Source organism: Microtus pennsylvanicus, chromosome X (genome assembly GCF_037038515.1).
Source record: "Microtus pennsylvanicus isolate mMicPen1 chromosome X, mMicPen1.hap1, whole genome shotgun sequence".
Classification (NCBI taxonomy): domain Eukaryota; kingdom Metazoa; phylum Chordata; class Mammalia; order Rodentia; family Cricetidae; genus Microtus; species Microtus pennsylvanicus.
Window position 1 is genome coordinate 102,796,319 of NC_134601.1, and position 25,802 is coordinate 102,822,120.

The following is a 25,802-nucleotide window of genomic DNA, read 5'->3' on the forward strand; positions in this document are numbered from 1 at the left end:
CATAAAATGAAAATAAATAACTATATAAAATATATTTTTTCAATGACAGGATGTCAGTATATTGCTGATGATCACCACCTGCCTTGGCCTTCTAATTAGCTAATATTTCAGGCATGTAATACTAAAATTATAGTTTATTATAAACCACTAAGGATTCACATGGAAGCAGTTTATAAAGGATCACACTTATAATACTAGTTACTCTGAAGGTTGAGGCAGAATATTGTAATTGCAACATCAAATTTGGCTTCATAATAAGTTCAAGGCTATCTTTGGAAGTTTGGTCAGACCCTGTCTCAAAATACAAAATGCTAAAGATAAAGTCCTTTCCTAATATGTTCAACACACACATGCACACACACACAACTTACTTGCTTTGTTTTTCCATGCTAGCTACCCTGAGGCACTCCCATCTTGAATTTAAGAGATTCATTTGTTCTTGCACTTCAGTTTCCTCATCTTCTGATAATTTTCCTTTTCCAATGATTTGACTTCCTAACTGTAGAACATTACCGACACGTCCTTGATGGGATGTCAAATCCATCATAAAACCCTGACAAAAAAGAAGTTGATGATTATATATAACACTTGAAGAAATCATTGAGAAATTATATTTGCAATTTTAAACATGCATCCCATAAATGTATATTCTCATTAAGTATATCTTCAATTTTATATCATAGAATTTTGAATCACTTTAAATATGTGCTATGGGAGAATTATCTGTATTCTGTCAATCATGTTTTAAATAAACATTGATTGGCTAGTTGACAGTCAAGAAGTATAGGCGGGACAACTAAACAGGAAGTATAGGTGGGGCAATGAGAACAGGAGTATTCTGGGAAGAAGGAAGTTCTTTCCACAGTCCTGCCTAGACTACAGAGGAAGCAGGATGTGATCTGCTCCTCTGAAAAAGGTACCCAGCCATGTGGCTAACATAGATAAGAATAATGGGTTAATATACATTACAATAGTTAATAAGAAGCCTGAGCTAATGGGCTAATTAGTTTTATAGCTTATGGAGACCTCTTGTAATTTTCTTTGGGGCTTACCAGCTGCGAAAACTGGACAGGACAGAAACCCCAACAAACAGGCCCTCTTGCTACAGAATGGCACCCACATGGACAACTACATCCACATAAAACAGGAGAGAGTATGGGAAGTAATTCTAGACAGTAAAGAATAGAGTAAAGCATGGCTTCTTGGTAGCAGCAATTTATTGGATATGCTCTGCTTGCTAGAGGTAAGCGCTCTCATTTAAGAGAGGCTTTCTGACTCAGCTTTAGCTGCAAAACTCTGCAGCTCCTTAATAGGTGATGCCACAAAACACTTAAATGGTGTTGATAAAAGTTGACTGCATGCTTATTGGTTTTCAGTGATAGTAGGAAAAAAGCTATGCTGTTTTAAAATGATGGCTTTCTAGGCCATCTTGCCAGGGCAAACTCTGACTCTTTCAGGCCGGCAGTCCAACTAGGGAGCATTTGAGTGTGGTTTTTGAGCACACTGCTGCAGCTTGCTTGCTGGCAGAGACCTTGAAACATAATAAAATTGTGGCAATAAACGTGGCTACAGCCGGTACTTTCACCATGAAGCTGGTATCTCATAAAGCTAAGGAATGGGCTGGGTCCAGCTGTCAAAGCCACAGCTTTAATCGCACATATGTTGCTTAGTAAATTAAAGACTCACATGGTCTGAAAAAGAAAGAGGGATTTATACAGTAAAGAGAGATTTAAAGACGAAGAAAACCTCTAAATGGTTTACAATGTTTTAAGAATATATATGCAAGTTTGGGAGAGTAAAGAAAGAGGTTAAAGTCCTTAAAATAAAAAAAAATAGTTAGTTGGGTTCATTGGCACACAGCTTTAATCCTAATGCCTGGGAGGTAGAGGCAGAAAGATCTCTGTGAGTTCAAGGTGTGGTAGCACACACCTTTAATCTCAGAACTGGGGAGACAGAGACAGGCAGATCTCTGTGAGTTCAAGGACAGCCTGGTCTACAGAGTGAGTTCCAGAACAACCATACACAGAGAACCTGTCTCAAAAAGCCATAAAGTAAAGGTAAAACAAATGGAGTTTAAAATAAAGCCATGTAAAGATGAAAAATACACAGAGAATCTTGATACTGTATACTATTATGCTCTCTTTGGATTGTGTGAATGCTGAAGAAGGAGCAAAAGCTGCTAAATGATATTTGCTTATAAATGCTGCTGAATTAATCCAATATAGGTATTTTGAAAATACCTTGACTTCGAAATTGAAGTCAAAAGGTATATTACTTTGGAGAAGAGATTTTGCTTTTGTTTCCATAGAAAATGAGAAGCTGTGGATTCATTGTGAGTTAAGAAAAATAAGGTTTGATCAAGAAAGACCACCTGAGAAATCTCCAGTAGGAACAGATGGCCTGGATGTCTGAGTTCTACATTCAGAACAGATTCAAAACTGCTGCCTGAGATGATCAAGACTCACAGGATAATACAGTCAGGACTTGATCATAATTCTAAATTTTCTTTAGGTCCCTGTAAGATTATCAGTGTCCACAACCAGCAGGAAGTAGCCTGGAATACTACGCCCACATTTCCCCCAAAATGTACTATGGATATTTTTCTTTGTTTAAAAAAAAAGGGCAAGTGGTGTGGTAGAATTGTCTGTATTTTGTTAATCATGTTTTAAATAAATACTGCTTGGCCAGTAGCCAGGCAGGAAGTATAGGCGGGACCATCAAACAGAAAGTAGAGGTAGGGCAATGAGAACAGGAGTATTCTGGGAAGAAGGAAGCTCTTTCCACAGTCCTGCCCAGACTATGGAAGAAACAGAATGTGACCTGCCCAGATGAGAAAGTTACTGAGCTATGTGGCTAACATAGATAAGAATAATGGGTTAATATATATTAGAAGAGATAATAAGAAATCTGAGCTAATGGGCCAATCAGTTTTATAACTTATTGAGACCTCTGTGTGATTTTCTTTGGGGCTTAGTGGCTATAAGAACCAGGCAGGGCAGAAACCCCAACAAACAGACTACAAATATGAATTTGGGAAAACTGATCTTTGGACAACTTCTAAGGAAGAATATCATAAGTAGAGCATTTCAGGACAGAATATTTATTAAGATGCTCACAGGAGTACATGCAGAAAAGTTAAATAAGCAGGAAATAACTGTACATGCTTATTATCCCAGCACAAAAGGCTGGGCACAACGAGGCAAGAGGATACCAATTATATGAAGGCCAACCTGAGTTATATAGATAGTATCAGGTCTTCTAGAGATGTATAAAAGACCTGTCTCAAGTAAAGAGAGTAAAGGGTATGATGTGGGTAATAATCTAAGCAATTGTATACTCTCAGGAAATCTTGCTCACTGAGGATCCCTCAACTTGATACCACACATGTCCTCATGATGTTTCTTAGATAAATAGGTGCTCTGGACTATACTTCAGAAGGAAGTCTCAGTTTTGCTCTGACATAAGGGAAAAGGCTTTAGTTTTGCTTTTTCTAAGAGTCATCCATTGCAAAGCCACTACCTACAGAGACTTGTCACCCAAAGCAGAACTTCAAATATTGCCCCTTGCTCCCATTCAAAGCACAAATGTGATTTGCTAATATCTCAAAAATTAACACATGGACAAACATATTTGCAATTAAATGTCTTTTTTTTCAAAATAATAGGCAGAAATATTAGTCACTGTAAATCATGGGCTTTAGCTTCATACATCAGTGTTTTGCTTTACCTCATGAGTATGGAACTGTTCTTTCACTTTTTCAACATCATTTGATATCTCTCCTTGGGCTTGCAATGTGTCCTCTGCAGAGAGAAGCCATGAGAGTACTTCTTCTAAAGCAGTTTGATAACTATCCAGGTTTACTTCAGTCTCCATCAATGAACTGCCAAATGCTTTATCTTCAGGAGCTCCCAAATGCTGAACAATAAAATAAATTGAATGTTATACAATTAATGGCTTTGAAGACTGTACATTAAATGATAAGTTAAATGAAATATTTAAAATGATAGAAATGTCCACTTGCATTGTCAGAGGCATGAACAGCAAACACATAAAATAGTGAGGCTTCATTTTATCATTCTCATGAACACACACAGACATTCTCAAAGGAAAGTTGAAATCAACACCAAATTAACATTTTATTAAAGTTTATCTGTATTACACTAAAGAGTGAGCCAGTGCATCATGTTTTTATGTTGAATCTTAAATGCCATAAAATGGCATCCATAAGTTCTTTTCACACACACACACACACACACACACACACACACACACACACACACACACATCAGCTACATGTTGCAAAAATGCATCAAAGTGTTTTTTAAGAAAATCTTTGAAGGATATTGAGTCTATAGTTCATGATCCTAGAGAAGCTAAGTACCAAGGTGAACTCGAGGAAAAACATACATAGAACCTCCTGGAAAGAGAAAATAGATAAGATCACATGACAAAATTCAGAGCATGAGCATGGGGGGGGGAGAAGGAAGGGTCAAAGAGGAAGAGGAGAGGAGAAGGGGTGGGGGAGGAGAACATAAGAGAACGGGATAATCCAGAAAGAAGGATAGAGATGAAAGCAAGAAAGGAGATATTTTGATTGAGGGAGCCATTATGGGGCTAGCAAAAGACCTGGCACTAGAGAAATTACCAGAAATTCACAAGGATGAACCCAGCTAAGACCCTAAGCCATAGAGGAGAGGGTTTCCAAACTTGCCTTGTCCTCTATTCAGACTGATGAATATCTTAAATATCACCATAGAACCTTCACCAAGCAACAGATGAAAACAGAGACAAAGACCTACATCAGGCCACTGGGCTGAGCTCGCAAAGTCTAGTTGAAGAGTGGGAGGAGTGAGAATATGAGCAAAGAGGTCAAGATCATGATGGGGATACCCACTGAAACAGTTTACCTGAGCTAATGGGAGGTTACAAACTCCAGATGGACAGGGAAGGAACCAGCATAGAACCAAACCAGACCCTCTAAACGTAAGTAACAGTTGTATGGCTGGGGCAGACTACAGGGACATTGGCAGAGGCACAAGGATTTATCCCTACTACTTATACTGGCTTTTTTTAGGAATCTATTCTTTTTGGAGGGATACCTTACTCAGCCTAGATATAGTAGAGAGGGCAGCCTTAGACCTTCCCCAAAGCAATGTGCCTTACCCTCTCTCAGGAGTGGATGGGGATGAGGTGGGGAGATATGTGGAGGGAGTGGGAGAAAGAGAGGGGGTAGGATATAGTAGGATTGGTATGTAAAGTGAAAAAGGGTAGTTTGTTTTCTTTTTAAAAAAAATAAAATAAATTAAAAATATCTTTGAAGACATATTTGAAGATCCCAACAGTATATTACTTGAATCACACATTTAATTCCAGAACACAAATAAGTATGTAGTGTTATAAAAAAATATGAAGTGTGCTTCATCCAGTTCAATTAGATTGATATTAAGGAAGATGTCAAACTTTTCTTAGACTACCGGCTAGGCCACTAAAGTTAAGGAGAAATGTGGTTCAAAGTACTCAGAACTCTAAAGAGAGAATCTAATTACCTTTGAAGTGATTGATAGAAAGCTATCACAAACTGACCTCATAAACCTTAATTACTCTCCTATTCAATGGCATTTACGGAAAAGCAAAGAGATGAATTATACATTCAAAGTGAGAAAGGATTTTGCTGCAGAGGCTGGAGTGTGTTGTGTGGCAGTGACTTGCCCCGACCTAAATAGAGACAACGTAGTTTACAACACAAAATATTGACCTTTAATCCTGGGAGATTTGGGCAGATTCTGCTGTTATACAATTGATATCTTATATTGCCCAATAAGCAAATGAAACAACGACAACAAAACCCTGAATACATGAGACATTCTGGAGATTTAAAAAAAAAATAAAGTGAATGAATAGTACGTTCCTGTACTCCAAAAACCTGAGAAAGAACATACTCAAAATGGTTTCACCTAGAACTATGAGACATAGACAAATATCTGATCGACTTAAGCAAAGAGAAATGAACATTACCTCTTAGGGTACGTTTTTGCAATTTCCTTCTTTAATTTTCACTTGACACTTAACTGTGGAGAGTGTTTTGAGAGGAAGAGGAACAATACAGCAAGGAGCTGGATTTAAGCTGTAAACCTTTCAGAAACTGCCTTGCCTTTGAGTGCTCCCAGAAAAAATAGTCACTTTTGTATTCAGGCTCTGTTTATGGGTGTGAAGCTGAGTATTTTACACTTATCAGAATGCCTTACACTTGTTAGTTCCTTATACAGGAAACAAGTACAACATTTATGAAAGTATCACGGTAACTACTACTATCATCTACACTTAACATCAAGGATCAAAGATATTGACCAGGTCCTTGATTACTGAGGTGACATTCCTAGGATAGCCAACACTTATGCTGAACTCAACAATATACAAAGGAAACGTACAACAATTCCCAGTCCCTTTTTGAAACTAGTCCTTCATTACCCAGCTAGATGAAGATGAGAATTAGAATATAGGCTTGGCCGGAAGTTAAATAAAAACAACTGGATTTACTTTGTGCTTCCACATTTTAATGAGCATGAAATCCAAAGGAACACAGTAGCTTCAAAATGCAAAATACATAATCTAGTCTGTTTGAACTCATTTTTGCTTTCCGAACTGTAATTGGACAACATAATAGAAACTAGTAAAGCCCATTTTTAAATTTTCTTAATTGAGTCTAATGTTAAGTAGCAAATGCACAATATGTCACATTTATGAAGCACTTGATAGAATACTAGAATACTTAACCTATTATAAGAAACACAAATTATGTTATATCTATAGTAATAGTCACAAGTAAGTTTGTACAGATACAGATATAACAGCTTTTAAAAAATTATCAAGCCCTAAAGTTACTGCGTTAAGCAACTGCTCAGTTTTAAGAGATCAGAGTATTAATGTAGGAAAAAAATAACCCCACAAAATTGAAAGGAATAGCTATAAATTTAAGGTAGCTCTTTTTTGTTATTGCTGTTGTTTGCAACTCAACCTGAAACCTTGAGAAATTTAAAGAACTAGAAATGTTATATTTAAATAATTGTCTTTAAATGATAAACTTACAAAAGAATTATTATTAGATTAACAAAACTACGTTTGTACAGCTATGAAAATTGTTTAAAAAAATAAAACATTTTATGCTATACTAATGTTTAAAGGCTTGCATTGGAGAAAAATAAAATCCACATAATATTATACTTTAGAAGATATATCTAAAACACATAAATCATAAATTTAATATTTTGTATAAGGATGTAATAAAAGTATTTTTAAAAGAAAACATCTTAAAGTTATATTTAAGCAAGGATAAAATGTTTAAAATTACAACCATATAAACTATTACTCAGATTTCTAAAGTAATCTATACATATGTTTTAATCTATACACATGAGATTATGATTAAAATTGTCATCTGGGCTCTGAGCAATCTTTTCTTTGTATATATAATTTTGTTTTAAATTCTAATATGCTAGTTATCAATAACTTAAAAATTATTATAAAGTTATAAGCAGAAATAATTTTAAATTAAATAAAATTAACATATCAGTCTGTTGCTTACACTAAGGATTAGTGTTATGTTTAGTTGTTTTTCATAGGTTTATATAATGTAAATATATGTATGTCTAAGTAACATGCATAAGCATATTTTATATGAGTCAAGATTTTTTAATAGAGTTAACGAAACAAAATTTAAAAGTCTTCTAGAATTTAAGGCACAATAAAATGTGAAATGAAAAATACCTGTTTTAATTACACATTTGTGTATTTTCAATAGACTACTTTGAATAATATACACTTCTTGAAATGTCTTTCATTGCAGATTACTACAGATTTTGAAATAAATCAACATTAAGAGAAATCTATTATTTTAGTTTCAATATTTCAGTATATGTTTCATCATCATAGAACTTCATATTGAAGCTGAGTTTGTGAAGAGAGCTCATATACGACATCCAAACAAGTTTACTAGAAACAATGATCTTTGCTTTATACAGTTACATGCATCGGGAAAGCAGACACTAATCATTTCAAGAATTATCATCAACAAGATATAAGTTTCTTCCTAAGTTTCAATCCCATTTTATTTAACTTTTTACCTTTATCACAAAATTTTTCCCTGAAATACATTGTCAAAATAATAATTAGAAAAAAGTTTAAATAATTAATGAATGAAACAATATTTTACCATTTTCAAAATTTATGAAGTAAAATCTCTACTTTGTCTACATATTTTAGCTTTAAGTACCTTCTCTTTTTTCTTCCTTTCATATGCCCTAATGCAAGCATGGTAATTCTTGATGACAGAGAAATAAAGTCAATATTCTTAAGTATTACAGTATAAAAGCAAAGTATAGTTTGGGTTGTGGATGAATGAAGATATAAGCATATTTATGTACACAAAGTTTAAGAAAAATAATTCTGAAAAAGAAAGAAACTTGGTTCTTAACTATCTCATTATTATGGTTTTCATTAATGAAACAAAACACGTGGCCCATCTAAAAAAATTAAACAATAATTTAAGTTTGTAGGATCTGAAATTTCAATATAGAATCTGCTTGTAAAATCTAGCACATTATTTAAAAGTGAATTCTTAACCTTAAAATTAGACATATTTCTGATATAATACCCTCTTTCTCATATTCTTTTATTTATTTATTTTTTACTTAAAAATTTCCACCTCCTCCCCTCCTTCCATTTCCCTCCCCTTCCTCCACTCCCCTCCCCCTCCCTCTCCAGTCCAAAGAGCAGTCAGGGTTCCCTGCCATGTGGAAAGTCCAAGGTCCTCCCTCCTCCATCCAGGTCTAGTAAGGTGTGCATCCAAACAGACTAGGCTCCCACAAAGCCAGTACATGCAGTAGGATCAAAACCCAGTGCCATTGTCCTTGGCTTCTCAGTCAGCCCTCCTTGTCCAACATGTTCAGAGAGTCTGGTCTGATCATATGCTTCATCAGTACCAGTCCAGCTTGCTTTGGTGAGCTCCCATTAGATCAGCCCCACCGTCTCAGTGGGTGGGTGCAGTCACTTTACTTCATTATATTTTAATATTTATTGCAGAATTCCTTCTCTCTCTCTCTCTCTCTCTCTCTCTCTCTCTCTCTCTCTCTCTCTATCTCTGTGTGTGTGTGTGTGCATATCAACATAACTTAAAGTGTTAATTTGTAAATAATGTATAGAAAAATTAACCCAAAAATTAGTAATAATAATTGGACAACTAAAACAATGTACTTTTAAATTTACATGAATGTGCTCTTTCAGTCTCATGCTGTACTGTATATTTTCTTCTTGTGATAATGTAAAATTATGCACTTGATGAGATGAAGTATGGTGTATGATGTACACATGATGTGAGATTCCCCTCTGTATGCTGTAAATACCATTGGTTAATAGAGAAACTGCTTTTGGCAAATGGCTTAACAAAATATAGCCAGGATGGAAGAAATATATATAGAGAGAGTAAGCAGAGTCAGAGAGACACCACCTAGCTGCCAAGGAAAAAGGCACAAGCCACCAGCTGGAACCTAACCGGTAAACCATGAGACTCATGGTAAAATACAGAATAATAGAAATGGGTTAATTTAAGATGTAAGAGCTAGATAGAGACACACTTAAGCTATTGGCCAAACATTATTGCAAATAATATAGTTTCTGTGTAATTATTTTGGGTCTGGGCAGATGGGAAATGAACAAGCAGCCTCTGCCTTACAAAATGGCACACTAATATGGTCTGAACCATTTGGGGATAATGCCAGTCACCCACTTCAGGTCTGAATGCACATGTGCCTACTTGGGGTTGGGAGGAGAGTAGCTGAGACCATGCCCTTGGCTCAGTGCCCACCCCACCCCCACCTGGGCAGGTGGCCAAACTGGATTTGCTAGTAGTACACAAGCAGAAGAGCATGGCAGATTACAGCCACCATACACAAATATTTCCAGGCTGCACATGACAGATTTAGCTATTACTTAAATAAAAAAGGTTTATGTCCTACATTTGCCATCTCAGAGTTAAAGTGGTGAGCTTGTGTCCTATCCAGCAGTCCCAGAGATAGTGGTAATGGTACCTCAGCCATATTAAAAGACAGAGAGATGTGGAGCCAGCATCCAGAGCCACTGCAACCAAGCTGCTTACTGTCTTAAAAGCACTTCTTATTATAAAATTATTACAGATATGCAATAAAGACAAATTTAGATAAAAAAGACTTCTAAATGGGTCTCAGTGTTGAATAAATGTATATAGGCTTGGGAGAGAGAAGACAAAGAGTAACGAGACAGTAATAAATATTAAGCCTGTAGAAAAGGTAATAGAGTAAGAAAATAAGAGACATAAAGATGGAATATACATAGAGAGCCTAGATTATGCATATTATTGTGGGTTTTTTTGAATTTTTTGACAAAAGAGGGTCTTTTTTTTCCCAAAGTGGATTTCTTCCAGACTAACGTGGTTTGATGGAATAAGAACCTCTGATATGTTTCCATGAACCCCCAATTATTTTTCCCAACCAAAGGCAGGAAGCAGTCTGGAAAGAAATATGCCCAAACCATCCAAATATTGTTTATAAATGTTTTCTACCTTTAAAGGGAGATATGGTATAGCAATGAATACTTTGCATTGGTATGGATCTTGGTTTATTGATACAAATTTAAGGTCAATTTTGTTATATGTATATTTATGCTCTTGATTGAGGTATTGTGTCTGGGCAGCTCATTTAAAAAGGTAATGAATAATTAAGAAACATAGGTTAATAGATAATCATCTATAATAGTCAAGCTTATAGTCATGTTAGTTAGGTTTTCTAGATGTATAGAGATATATTTCAGTTAGATAGGAATCCTTCAAACCCTTCAAAGACCTTCAGAATATAGCATTTAAAGTGTTTTAATAACTTAGGACTTTTCAGGGCAATGAGACACATCTGCTCCTGCTACTTCATAAGATTTACTTGAGTACAAGTACTGTAATGTAACAGAGACTCTGATAAATATGGAGGACATTAAGTGAGTAATAAAGGGTAGTGCATATATCATGGATAACCTTTATAAAAACTAATTCGCATCATAGATGAGATGAAACAGAACAGTACTAGATTTTATCACACTGCTAAATGCAGAGTGTAAATTAAAATTGTAGAAATGATTCACTTCTGAAAATTTTCATTCAATATAACTCAGACTAGAGTTCAGCATACATAGGTGACTATAGCTAAAATCAAAGCTGTGCATAAAGAAGGGATGGTACTGTACCTTTAGATATATACTAGTCTTTATCAATCTGTTTCTAAAACTAATTTAGCAAAAATTGAATTAACAAATTATTATAAATTAAATTGCTTGTTGTAGCTAGTGATTATTACCTTAGGAAGCACATTCCTTTATTTATTATTTTAAATTTAGCTTTATTTCCAAAATTGTATTTTGTAATGTTAGCATATATTCATATTTATATGGAACCAGCATGTATGTATGCTTTTTTTACTAGATTTGTTTAAGTATAATTTTATATCACTCAGTATACATTTAATTTATTGGTCTACTACTTAAGCATTTATTTCTTATTTTTTCCTCACTTCCTGAGAATTTTTGTATCAACTATTATCATTCACAACATGATAGAACCCTGTCCATAAAATTGAGAAGGATAAAAAATGATCATAAAGAAAAACAGTCCTAAACAAAAAAACAACAGACATCACAAAAAATGAATTTTTATAGGAAGTACCTAGAACAATTTAAAGTATAATGCAAAACATTCCAGATTCAAAAAAATGTTACATATATCAAGATCTGACAAATGCAACCAGAGAAAAACCCAAAGGGAGGCTGTTACAAAGAAATGCTAGATAATACAATCTATTACTATTCTGAGTGATTATTTACTCAATATTTTATTTAGCCAAATCCATTAAAACTGCCTGCAATGGCATAGCTAGCAGGCTATTTTCTGCGAGCGTATTAAACCAGCATTTCTCAACTTTCCTAATGTTTTGACTCTTCAATATAAATATAGTTCCTTATGTTGCAGTCACCCATAACCATAAAAATATTTTGTTGCTACTTTATAACGTAATTTTGCTATTATTATGAATCATAAAGTAAATATCTGTTTTTCAGTGGTCTTAGGCAATCTCTATGAAAGGGTCATTTAACACACTGGAAGGGTTTGAAACACCCAGGTTGCGAACTAATCAAAACTGTCCAGCTTTACACAGCATGTCAAGTGCCAGTACACTTTCATGCAGAAGAGCTTATGGGCATATTTTGCATTTACCAATTAAACCTCAACCTTAATCTGCAAACAGAACACGAGACTACCCTAGATTGTTCATGTATGTCCTTGGCTCCCAATCCTTTAATTTGTAATTTGTTTATTTCCAAATAAACTTTGAGACACACAGAGAGTCTATTGCCAAATAAACATAAACACACACATGCACACACACATACACACACACACACAAACAGTGAGAGAGAGAGAGAGAGAGAGAGAGAGAGAGAGAGAGAGAGAGAGAGAGAGAAAGAGAGAGAGAGAGAGAGAGAGAGAGAGAGAGAGAGAGAGAGAGAGAGAGAAGTGAGATTTTCAGTAAACAAGCATTCTTTCCTGTTCTTCAATAGGACTAAGGCTGACAGAGGTTGCAATTAGATCAAGGCCATTCTGAGCTAAGAACCCGAGACACTGGGATACAGTGTAACATCCTGTGTTAAAAACAAAACAAAAGAGAAAGACCAATATCAGAAACAAAAGCCTGAAAAGAACATCATGAGATCTATAGGCTACAGAGAAGTCATATGAGAACAATGACTATATAATGTTATTTTGTGTTTCAGTAATTTAAAATATCAATATTTGGATGAAATTTACAAAGGTTGATTAGTTGAATGATGAAAGATCTAATAGTAACTTTGATAATAATAAGGAAAGACTCCATTTCTAACATTATTTCCTTGCTGCTATGGACTAGTTCAAAGGAAAAAGCCTACTTGTTTTACTCAGTCCTTTTTAAACACCTAAGAGAATGAGATTCATTAGACTAATATGACTATGAAAAGAAGTTAGAAGAAATGTTTAGGCACCTTTTTTTTTTTACTTACTAAAAATATTTCTACATGGAATATATATGTTTCATAGAAACTAATTATTATATATTTAACAAATATTCATCTAAAATGATTGTAATATATACAATTTTCTGTCACATATAGAAACTGTTCAGTAAAGCACTACGAAGAAGAGTAATTATAATGTATTTCCATGCTATTATTTTTAAGATCTTTTTTTATGTAGGGATAAGTACCGCCCCTTAGGGGGCGTGTTCACCTCGGGCTAATGTCTGCCTATAAATTTGGCCAGCGTGCTCCCAGCTTCACTTCTGCTTTCCTGGTCTCCGCTGGAACGGTGGTTCTGTAAGTCTCTTTCGACATTAAAGCTATATATATTGTTACAATCTGTCTGCATTTGTTTATGCCACTACATTTTTGCGCCCAACGTGGGGCTCGAACCCATGACCCTGAGATTAAGAGTCTCATGCTCTACCGACTGAGTGGGCACCATTTGTAGTAATAAGAGCAGCGGGGCTGAATTCCCAGCACTCTGGCCGCCTGCTCGGCTTATGCCCGAAATAACAACACACAAACTGTATTCATTTAATCACTGCTTGGCCCATTTCTATCTAGCCCTTACTGGCTAATTCTGATATCCGGATCAACCCATCTCTAATAATCTGTGCACACCGGTCTTACCGGGAAAGACTCATCATATCTGACTTGGTGGCTTGCTTCATCGCATCTGCATCTTCCCGGGAGCAGGGAGCATGGCGGCTCTCTGAGGCATCTGCTTGGGAGAGGAGAGCTGTGGAGTCTGAGCTCACTTCCTCTTCCTCCCAGCGTTCTGTTCTGTTTACTCCTCCTACCTATCTTCTAACCAATGAGGACCAAGCAGTTTCTTTTTATTTAACCAATGACCTTCCTCCATCATTTTTATTAATCAACGTTTATAACATTAGCTATGTTTTTAAATTTATTCTATAAGTATTTTTAAATAAATTAGAAATAAAAGGAGAGTTTTCCATAATATACAAACATATATATGTGCATCAATCCTAGCATTCTTACTTTACATTTGGGTGGAAAATATTATTTATATTATTTTTTGTAAAGGGTTTATAATAGATATTTCCATTTTACCAAACACTACAGGCCAGTTTATCCATTCAACATTATCGTTGTTCATTGTAACACAAAAGCAAACACAGATTATTTAAAATGAATTAAATTTATATGGCTTCAAATAAAATTTTACTTATAAAACACAGGTGATAAATATATTTTGATACTCTGGTAGTTCTGTAAAGCCTTCTGATCACCTAACTTTTCTATAGTGGCTGTAGAACATCTCAGTACTGATTCCCTTTTCTCTCTGGAACCTGTTACTTTTTATTTGTTCCTACCATGTCATTTTCCCACTCTACTATATGTCTGATCTATATTTTTTCTAAAGATTCACTGCCCTCCTTTATCTCACTTCTACTTCTGTAAGTAACAGTGTTCCAAAAGGCATCACAGTGTTTAAAACTAGTGAGAATGCACAAGACCTTCAAATCTGTTTTATTTTGAAGTCATATAAATCTGAGAGCAAACCCTGACATTTATAAGTACTGTACAATGAAAGATGGTATTTAATTTCAGATTTCTGGTATGCATCAAAAATGGATACTCTGGTACTGGCATAGAGAGTCCTTCAAGGGATCATGGTTAATGTGCACAGTTTTATTAGTATTCTGTATTATCATTTCCCTTTTAAACTCTTAAAATGTGCGTCCACTGCCATTTTTATCATCATTTAGTGCAAGACAGAAGAGTAAGAAAAAAGTAACAACTAAATTGAGCTAAATTAGATTTCCAGTTGCAAAGATATACATCTAGATTATAAGACTTTTGATAGATTCCACTCACAAACCAAGCACTAATTGTTTCCATGTCCCTAAGGTTTAATAGTTGTTTGCACTACCCTATACTGGTATACAGTATATCCTATACTGTACACCAATATATTCTTGTTTTCCTTGATCTTTTAAATAGACATAATCTATACAATCTTTTCTTCGATGCTTGCCTCTCAAATAATGGCTTCTGTGGTATGACACTTCAGAAAAAGATGACTCACAAGGAGAGCAAAGGTAAACACCATTAAAGCAGAACAATTGTTCATTTTATCTATGTCATACATACAAAAAAAAATAATGGGTGTTGGGCTGGAAAGATGGTTCAATAACTAAAAATACTGGGTTGACTAGTCTGACAACCTGGTTTCATTCTTTAGACTCCATATAAGACAATCAGGTGAAGTGGCATCCATCTGTATTCTCAGCACTCCAAAAGTGAGATAATAAGCAGAGAATAACTCCTGGAAACCTGTGGACCAACTATCTTGGAGAATGAAGTATAGCAGGAACAAGAGAGAGCCTGACTCAAAAAATATAGGAGAGAATTGGCTACCAAAAATTTTGCTCTGACCTCCACACCTGTGGTATGGTGTGTATACACCTACATTCACAAACATGCATCATACAAACACACATACAAACATATACATATGCATGCACACTAATGATTATGACGATGATGAAACCTAGAAATTAAATGATAGCTTTTTGTTGCAGGAAAGACTTTTATAGGGCATTTTGCATCATAAAATTAGGCTAAAGTGATATCTTTTATTATTATTATTTATTATTACTAATTATTATTATTTGAGCAAAGAAGATAAATAGCATGTCACTTCTATTTGTTGTACCTGTTGCCTTATTGATATACTGTTTGTTTCCTTATTTCCTTCAGTCAAAGTAATTCTGTTGGAGCACTTTCAAGCTTGCCATTTGTAAGAAAGAAACTAATGGTATCAAGCTTTATGACATCTAGTAGATTTCATTATCAGCTGAAAACTCTGTCTTCTGCCTCAAGGAAAGTAATAAAAGTCATCTCCCCTTCTGGCCAAAGAACTCCAGATGGCCTATGAGTGGAGTCAGCTGAAGGCAGGGAGAAGTTATTTTCTTATTTTTATCTGCACCTAAGATATGAAACCTGCTGTGGGGTTTATATATCGAGATTCTCATGGTCAATTAAAAGTTTTGATCTAAAGGTTTAGAAGAGTGCATAAAGTCTCACTGTAACAGAAAAAGTTAAGGTATGATAACTTTTGCAACGTGTCTACCTCTTCTTTGAACATTTACTTTCATACTTCCAAATAAATGACTCAAATGTTCAAGGGGCTCATAGCTGAGAGAATCACTCCTAATTCAAAGAAGGCATTTAAGAGTTTAAGTAAATAAACAAATAAATAGAGTATAAAGTCAGGAAATGAAATCATGAACAGGAAAGTAACATGGAACGCCAGGTGAGCCTGACAGAAAATACATGTTCTAAAACTGTGCCTACCATTTCATAGAGTAAAGAACCAAAACTTAAAACCTACATGAAACCATTCATTGATTTAAAATATTTTAAACTGAAGGAAAGATTTCAAAGTTTTTTGTTAATGTATAGTATTTTTAAGTGACACACAATGAAAATACTACTATATATCCACTTGAAATGTTGTTTCCATTGAATGATTTGTTCAGAATATACACATCTTTTTTTCAATCTCTGCTAACAGAGAATTTTTGCCTTGGAAGATGAAATGATTTTGCTGCTTTTGGAAATATAAAATAGGTAACACAGTGCTCAAAACTACTTTCCAAACTAAAACATATTTAGGATGCTTGCTTTTTTAAAAAAAACTTGTATTGATTCCTTGTGGATTTCACACTATGCATCCCAATCCTACCCACCACTCTGCCCCCTGCATCTGCCCTCACCCTTGCACACTCCACTCAAAAGAAACAAAATTTAAAAGAAAAACCAAAGACCAACCAAACCAAAAAAAAAAGAAAGAAAGAAAGAAAGGAAGGAAGGAAGGAAGGAAGGAAGGAAGGAAGGAAGGAAGGAAGGAAGGAAGGAAGGAAGAATCTCATCATGGAAGCTGTGGTGCTGCCCAGTGAATCCCACAGTTCACCCTTTTAGTCCTTTCTCTTTTTACTTTCAAATGTTCATTGCCATGCTATTAGACGGTTCGAGGCCTTTGGCCTTTACTACACCATCAGTGACATATTCTCACTGGGGCTCCTCTTGGATAGCCTGTTGTTGTCCCGTGTTATGAAGTTTTGGATCTGTAAGTTCATCCCCTTCACATGCTCCATCAGTTCATATGAGGTGGATGTTGGGGTGGTTCAACTCACAGCCCTGGTTCTGGGCCAGGATGGCAGCTGGACTGGTCAGCCTGTCAGCTTTCCTCCATCTTCCCCACCCAGGAGAGCTCTCCAGTACTGCCATGGCTAGCCCATCCAATGTAGTCTGCAGGAAGGAGCAGGGCCAGTTCTCAGGCCCTTGTGACCAGCTTACCCACACTCCCACCACCAGGGCCAGATCTGCTGTCTTGACCAGGCATGGTGCAGTGAGTGTACTCCCTGCTGGATGCTGTAGGGAGCATACAAGGGGGAGCTTGTCGTCAGCTCTCCTCCTCTCACGTTGTCAGGGTGCCACCACCAAGGTCAGATCTAGTGCACAGGTAGGGTGCAGGGCCCATTCTCCTGTGTGCTGCAGCTGGTGAAGGGGTGAGGGACAGGGCTGGTTCTTCAACTCTCTTGATCCTGTGGCAATTTCTTTTGCTGCTGTCAGTAGCAAGAGGGGATAGGGCATCTTACTCTCATTCAGGCCATCACATGGCAGACAAGGTGGGGGTAACAGGGTCAGCTCTGTTGCTGCCCTGCCCTCAGGTCTGGCTCACCTGCATCCCTGAACAACAGGGTTAGCTCTAGTGGGTTGCCCAAGTGAGATTCCCACTCTGGGTGAGTGGTAGGATCATCTTTCCCGAGTGTGGAGGGGTGTGTGTGGTGGTGCTGCAATATCCTGCTATCCCAGAGCCAGCAAGGCACGGTTTCAGCTGTGCACAGCTCTGCACGGCTCTCGGATTTCACCCTGCATTGTTCCTATGATCCCTTGTGGTAACATAGCAACACTGACCATAGACACTAATACACACCCCCACTGCAGAAAGACCATCGAACCAAATGTGGCCCTTTGCATCAACTTAAGCCAGATGTCACAATGGTCCTGGTAGAAACAAAAGCCACTCAGTTCCGTGTAGCTCTAGCCCGAGCATGGCCCTCAGATACTAACCTGGTCTCAGGTGATCGACCAAACCCTAGGCATCTGCACAGTCCTCAACAGTGAGAGGAGCCATGGATATCAATACAGATCCTGGCTGTAGTAGGGCCACAGACCCAGTCAATGGCCTTTGGCAGCAGCCCAGGCTCAGATGTCACCATGGCCCCAGGTGGCAGCTCAGAACTATCAGATCAGCAGAGTGCCCATGGTACCATGGTCCTTGGACACCAATATGGTCCCAGAAGGCAGCACTTATCCCTGGCATCAACATGGCCTTGATGGTATCAGGATGCACAGACATCAATACAGACCCTGACTGTGGTAGGGCCATGGACCAGACCTGGCCCTGGGCAGTAGCCCTGGCCCAGATGGCATCATGGTCCCAGTTGAGGGCACAGGCCACTCAGTTCTGAATGGCTTCAGCTGCAGCATGACTCAGCATGACTTTAAAATCCCCACCTGACTTGATGGAATGACCCAGACCCCAGGTATTTCCACAGCCTTTGGTGATATCAGGAGCCACAGTTATCACAGATCCAGATATGACCTACAACACCAGCGATGGTGTGGTTGATACTCTCTGTGGCCCTGGCTGACAATGTGGGCCACTCAGATCAGACTATGATATGGCCCATAGGCACCCACATGGCCACAGATGGCCTCAGCCCCCAGGGCATGCTTGTGGCCTTTTGTGAGAACTGGGCCACAGGCATCAATACGGATCCCAGCTGTGGTCAGACCAGAGGCCCAGACATGGACCTAGGCAGGGTATGTTTTGCTTTTTAAAAAATGAAAATATACAACTCAATTTTCCTATTTTGATGTGAGATAGCCACAACTAATATGTAAGGTGAAAAAAAAATGTTTCCCAAAAAAGTTTTTGCATTATTGAAATAAAAATACTTCAGTATTCTGCAATTTCAGGTAATACAGTTTATAAACCCATTGACTATGATAATTGAAATTGATCAAGGACATCAAAGCTTCCAACAAATCAGGGAGAGACCTGCTGTTGCCCGATCATACTGGGGACAGATGGTTATTCTATAACATTAAGTACTATATAGAGTCTTATGAAATGATTTGAAAACATGAAATCCCAATGCATGAGAGATCTTGGCAATGCCATGTGTATTGTAGGACTATTCATGATGGGTAAGACATAGTCAGTCTAGATCCCTATTAACACGTAAATGGATGTAAAATATACACAAATATTGGATTTACAATGAAGCATGCTTCAGTATTGTGGTTTAAATGGAAAATTTCTCCCATAAGTTCATATATTTGAACACTTATATGAACACATTGATGCTTTGCTAAAAATATGTCACTGAGAGGAGGCTTTGGAAGTTTCTAAGCTTGTCCCACTTCCAGTTTGCTGTCTTTACTTTCAGTATGCATCTAGGATGTTAACTCTCAGCTACTGCTCTTGAAGCCATGCCTTCCCCACTCTTAGAGATATTTAGCCCTTAGGAACTGTGAGACAAAATAAAATCTTCTTAAATTGTCTATGATCATAAAGCAGAAGTCACTAATATAGTCTGAAAAATAAAAAAAAATGTGTGATTTTTCAGAAGTATCGATGGACGTTGAGATCATTACTTAAAACTAAATTATAGAGGAAAAATACCATATATAGTATGTTCTCTCTCATATGTTGAAGGCTATAAAAGTTTAATAGATATAGAATGGTGATTACTATAGTTTGGAAAGGTGAGTAGTTCATAAGAGGTTAAAATTGTGTATCAAATATCATAGAAAACCCACTAATATTTAAAAAATATGTGTTAAAATATTTTTAAATTCTTGTAAATTCTCATTATTATTTTTAACTTTTATCAGGAAGTGATAATATTATGATTGCTCTCATTTATGTAAAAATGTATTATTAAAAGTTGATAAACACTCAGTTATTAATATGATTAAATAGTGTAAAACATCAGTAGATTATTTGTCTACCTTTTTGGTTACTGCTTTTTAGACTATTCTCTAATCTATGTTCTTTTTTATACTCACCACAACTACAAAATTTATAGTCAGAACAGACATAAAATGCCTAAAAGTGTTTATTTGTAAGATGTATATATACATGTCACTAAATCATCTCACTTAACATTGTAACATAAGAGACAACAATTGCCTACATTTTACAGTATGGAAATCTGATTGATAGATGTTACATTCATGTCTAAGGTCATAGAGCTAATAAAAACAGAGATAGGTGTAAGACACAGTATCTCTCTCAAAGAAGCCTGTAAAATTAACTGTATAATGAACATTATTTGTACAAAGTCAAAAGGAATAATTATTTCCCCAGAGATTGCTAGGCTTTGAAAATAGTACCCCAAAATAAAAATATGATAATAAGCCATAATTGTGTGGTGTGACCATTTTATTGCTCAAGCACACACAATTGTTGGTAGTACTCATTGATTCATCCAGACTTCTCTCCATATACCTGTCTGTGATCAGATTTTTGTATTTATAGGATGATTGGTTTAAGTTTATAGCATTCACAATAGAAACTTATTCACAGGACTTTTAAAAATACCATTATGAGCTCCTTTAGCACAATGATATTGAACTTACAAATTCACTTAAAGTTTTAAAGTAGTATGTAAATTGGTAGTCAAACAAATTAATACCAACAATATCGCTAGAATTTTTATTAACAAACAATCTTGTCTGAAATTTATGTCTAAATTTAAAACATGCTATTTAGCATATTTCAATTTATTTGATATACTTTGGGAAACAGAAATTGAAATATACAGGATTCCTGTTTCTGTTTTTACAGTGAGATAATAAATACTGTGTTTTTAAAGGTTTCACTATATTTTATATATACGCTTTTAAAATCAGTTCTGTACTTCTGACTATTATCATCCATGAAAATATCCTGTAAAATCAATATTCATTCTATTGTTTAATGTATTTTATACAGAGAATGAACTCATATTTTTAAGGAAGGAAACAGAATTAATATAATGAATTAGTTTTCAAATTTTAAACTTAGGTAGCAACTGAAATTCTTAACACATTGAGGATGTCATATATAGATTAAGCATAAATGACAGCAAGGTTCATGTTTGTTCTGCTTTGAAAAATATCAAATCCAGAAAAGAAATCAAATACAGGTTGAAGAGAAATAGTAACCATCATATTTAGAACCTTGTGATTTAGAAATGCTAAGACACACCACAATCTGACATATAACGTTTTTCTGATAATCAAATTGTACCTAGGCCTAAAGGCACATGAATGATATTTGTACAAAAGGGTTGAAATGCCCTGTGAACTTCTTTTATAATGTTATTGATTCATGTTTTTTCATGCACTCAGCCAGCTCCGCTTATTTCCCTCAGTCCTAGAAAAACTATCAACTGTCAATTATCATGTGAACAGTTTCTGAGAATATGAGTTATCTGAAGGTCTTATTTATCCTCCGTTTGGCCTTTTCAAAGCTCATTAGCACATCAACAAGAAAGTTGAGGAAAGTAAGGAAGGGTTACCGAAATTCTAAACAAATAAACTGCATCCTCGATGGCTTCATATATAAGAAAGCACTTGACAGTACTAGAAAAATTAGCCAAAATAATGAATAAAAGAATAATGTGTAAGATGAGAATTTTCTTTGATTGATTTATTTTCACTTTATTTTTTGAAATATTGATTTAATTGACAAGAGGTTTTGACAACAAATAAGACTGGAAACCCTTTATTTTTTTCATGTAAGGACATCATTATAGGTAACGCTATGATTGAACAATATATGGTACTCCCTGCCAATATATTTAGCTTTTCTCCATGTGAAGAAAACAAACTGAACACTAGATTTCCAAGGAAGGTTTATTTTAACTAAATTGCATTTGGCAGGGGTGAAAGGGGAATGAATTAGAACCAAAACTGAGAACAATCAGGTTTTTTATTTATCATTATTTATTTGGAGTTTTCAGCAGTGATGCTTATTTCTGTAAACTTCAAGATATTCAGATAGAAAGAAGGCAGCATAACTGGACATCATTACCTTTCTTTCCTCTTCTCTAAGTTCAATCCTCCAGTCTCATCCTCAGCTCTATAGCAGAACACCTAGTTCAGTCTTCCCTTCCTTTCTGATGCCATATCCCAAGGATCATGTATATCTTCTCCTTCAAACTACTCAATAACTCATCCCACTCTCCCAGTCTACAACACAAACACATAATCACTGGGAACACTCTGACTTCAAAAGTTGGGAATAGGTAACTAACAACATGTATTCACCTCTCTTTCCTACTCTCCAAATCCAATTCCTATTGTAGAGAGACCACCAGATGCGGCCTGAACTCCATCCATCGCTGACCCCACTTCTAATGGAATTAATAGATCTTCTCCTCAAATCTTATCCTTTTATCCTAACCCTGACACCAACAGGCATTCTCCGGGACCCCATCAGCCAAGTTGGACAGAGAAGCAGAAAAGTGAATGAATCAGGTAAGAAGACTTCACATCTTCACTCACCCTCCTCTCCTCCATCTGGAAGCTCTGTAGCACACTGCCTGTTGTGATCTATCCTCATGGTCCACCCTCTTTCCCAGAGAACCAAGTCAATTCTTGTGGAACACCCTGCTTTCTTTCCTCCTGTGTACCACCTCACAGCCACAGCCCATCTTTATTCTTAAGTGTCATCTCCCAATACCTAGAAACAAATTTTACCTGGAACTCCAACTGGCTACATCAATAAGGATTCCAGAAAGGTATTCTACCAGGAAGCACACATCCACCACACTCTTCTAAGAACCACAGGAGGCTACAGAAAGCAAGGAGCAAAACACCCACCTGATGTGGGAGTCCTCTCTGTGTGCTGGGATTACCACTAATGAATAAAGAAACTGCTTTTGACCTATAGCAAGGCAGAACTTAGGTAGGCAGGGAAAGCTAGGCTGAATGCTGAGAGGAAGAAGGGCAGAGTCAGAGAGAGAGAGAGAGAGACACCAGGGAGCCATGGCCAGAGTCAGACATGCTTTATCTGGTAGCCACTGTCATGTGGCAATATACAGATTAATAGAAATGGGTTAAATTAAGATGTAAGAGTTAGCCAATAAGAAGTTATAGCTAATGGGCCAAGCAGTAATTTAATTAATATAGTTTCTGTGTGATTATTTTGGTTTTGTGCTTTCAGGACAAACAAGCAGCTCTCTGCAACAGTGTGGCACCCATGTGAGCAACTAAAATCCAAAAACTTGAGAAAACTTAAAAATTAATTCTAGACACAAAGAACAGAGTTAAGCATGGTTTGCTGGTAGCATTTTCTTGGATGAACTCTGTTTGGCAGAAGCAAACATAGGCATGGCTCCTTTAAGAGAGGTTGTCCTGTTTCAGTTATAGCAGGAAAAAAAGCTGTGTGGTTTCAAAACACAGCTTTCTTGGCTGTGCTGCCAGAGCAAACTCTGGCTATGGAGCATTTGTGGGCCTGGTCATTTGTGTGCCCACTCGAGGTCAGGAGGCTCAGTGCTCCATGACTGGTCAAGCAGCATGATCATGACTGCTAGGTGTGCACAGGCAGGAGAACATGGATTCCCACCACCATATACAGAGTTATTTCCAGTCTACACAGTGCTCTCCATAGCAGATTTAGCTATTACTCAGATAAAAAAGATTTATGTGCTGCATGCTCATTCTCAGAGTTATAGTGCTGAGCATGGCTCCTACCTGGTAGGCCCAGAGCCTCCACCATTTTCAAAGTGGAGAGAGAGCAAGCCAGCATCCACAGCAGCTGCAACCAATCTGCTTACCATTTTAAAAGCTCTTCAAGACAGTAAATAATTATAGCTAAACAGGACAGATTCAGACATAAAAGACACCTAAATTGGTCACAGTGTTGAATAAATGTATGTATGCATAAAAGAAAGAGTAAAATGAGTATATAGCATTATAAAATAAAATAAATGGTTTATAAAAATATAAAGTAAAGTCTTTAAAGAGACAGAGTACACACCTTCATAGATTAAACTGAGAAAGGAAAAATAAGCCATGTAAAGATGGAAAATTCATAGAGAGTCTGGATTATGTATATTATTGTGTTTTTTTAATTTTTTGACTGTGAAGAAGATAAGTAACCATGATATATACTTTAAAGGTATTTTATATTCAAATTTTGAGTCTAAGAATATGTTGCCTTGGAAAAGAGGTTCTTCTCTTGTTTCCACAGAGGATGAGAACCTGTTGATTGCTTCCAGACTGGTGTGGTTTGATGGTCTTGAACAGGTCTTGAAAGGTCGCCTTGAACACCCCTCAAAAAATTACTTTGCCCAATAAACAGCAAGAAGAACTTTGAAGAAGCTACACCCATATTCCCAAGTATTGTTTATAAGTGTTTCTTTATATTTAAGGGGGAATATGCTATAGAGATTTGCATTGGTCTTGGATTATTGATACAAATTTAAGAACAATTTTGTTATATGTATATTTCTGTTCTTGATTAAGGTATTGTGTTTGTGCAGATCATTTAAAATGTAATTTATAATTAAGAAATATAAGTTAATAGATATTTATCTATAATATTCAAGCTTTTAGTCATGTATGTTAGATTTTCTAGATGTACAGAGATATATTTCAGTTAGATAGGTATTCTTTAAATCTTTCAGAGACCTTCAGAATATGGAATCTAAAATGTTTTAACAACTTAGAACTTTTCATGACAATGACACACATCTGCTTCTGGCATCATAAGTTACTTCAAGAGGAAGATGGGCATTGAAGAGGAGTTGGTTAGGCATTTGGGCAAGAAAGTGCTACTGCCTGGACTGCTGAACTGGACATAAAGGACCCACAGAGAAATGATTGTTGAACTTGCCTACAGGTGATACGATCTTTTGGGGTTCCTGCTTCATGAAAGAGTCTGCTAGACATTATTCAGGACACTATCTAGGCCTGAATACCATTTTTTATTGGATTGTTCTTTTGATGACCAGTTTCTTGAGTTTTTTGTATACTTTGGAGATCAGCCCTCTGTCTAATGTTGGGTTGGTGAAGATTTTTTCCCATTTGGTAGGCAGCCATTTTGTCTTACTGACCATGCCCTTTGCTTTACACAATCCTCTCAGTTTCAGGAGGTCCCATTTATTACTTGTTTCTCTCAGTGTTTGTGCTGCCAGAGTTATATTTAGGAAATGTTCTTTTATGCCAATGCGTACAAGTGTTCTTTCCACTTTCTCTTCTATCAGGTTCAGTGTAACTTGATATATGTTGAGGTCTTTGATAAGTTTGAACTTGAGTTTTTGCATGGTAATAGATATGAATGTATCTTTATTCTTCTACATGCTGATATCCAGTTAAATGCCAGAACCATTTGTTGAATATGTTTTCTTTTTTTCATTTTACATTTTTTTTCAAAAACTAGGTGTTTCTAGATGTGTGGATTAATATCTGGTTCTTTGATTCAGTTCCATTGGTCCTCCTGTCTGCTTTTATCCCAATGCCATGCTGTTTTTAGTACTGTAGCTCTGTGGTATAGTTTGAAGTCAGGGATTGATATACTTAAGAATTAAGGAACTTAAGATGTTCCTTAATTGTATAGGATTGTTTTGGCTATTCTGGGT

At 36.3% G+C, this 25,802-nt stretch overlaps 1 protein-coding gene across 8 annotated transcripts in view; it reads right to left on the bottom strand.

Annotated features, from left to right (window-relative positions):
- The window catches only part of Dmd (dystrophin), a 2,313,977-nt gene that overhangs the window by 1,470,724 nt on the left and 817,451 nt on the right, over positions 1–25,802 (bottom strand). For all 8 annotated transcript variants that reach the window (XM_075957213.1, XM_075957212.1, XM_075957218.1 and 5 more), the window contains exons 10-11: positions 3,727–3,915; positions 372–553 (exon numbers count right to left, since the gene is read on the bottom strand). In XM_075957213.1, coding sequence (XP_075813328.1) covers positions 372–553; positions 3,727–3,915 — 371 coding nt within the window. The remainder of the gene's footprint in view (positions 1–371; positions 554–3,726; positions 3,916–25,802) is intronic.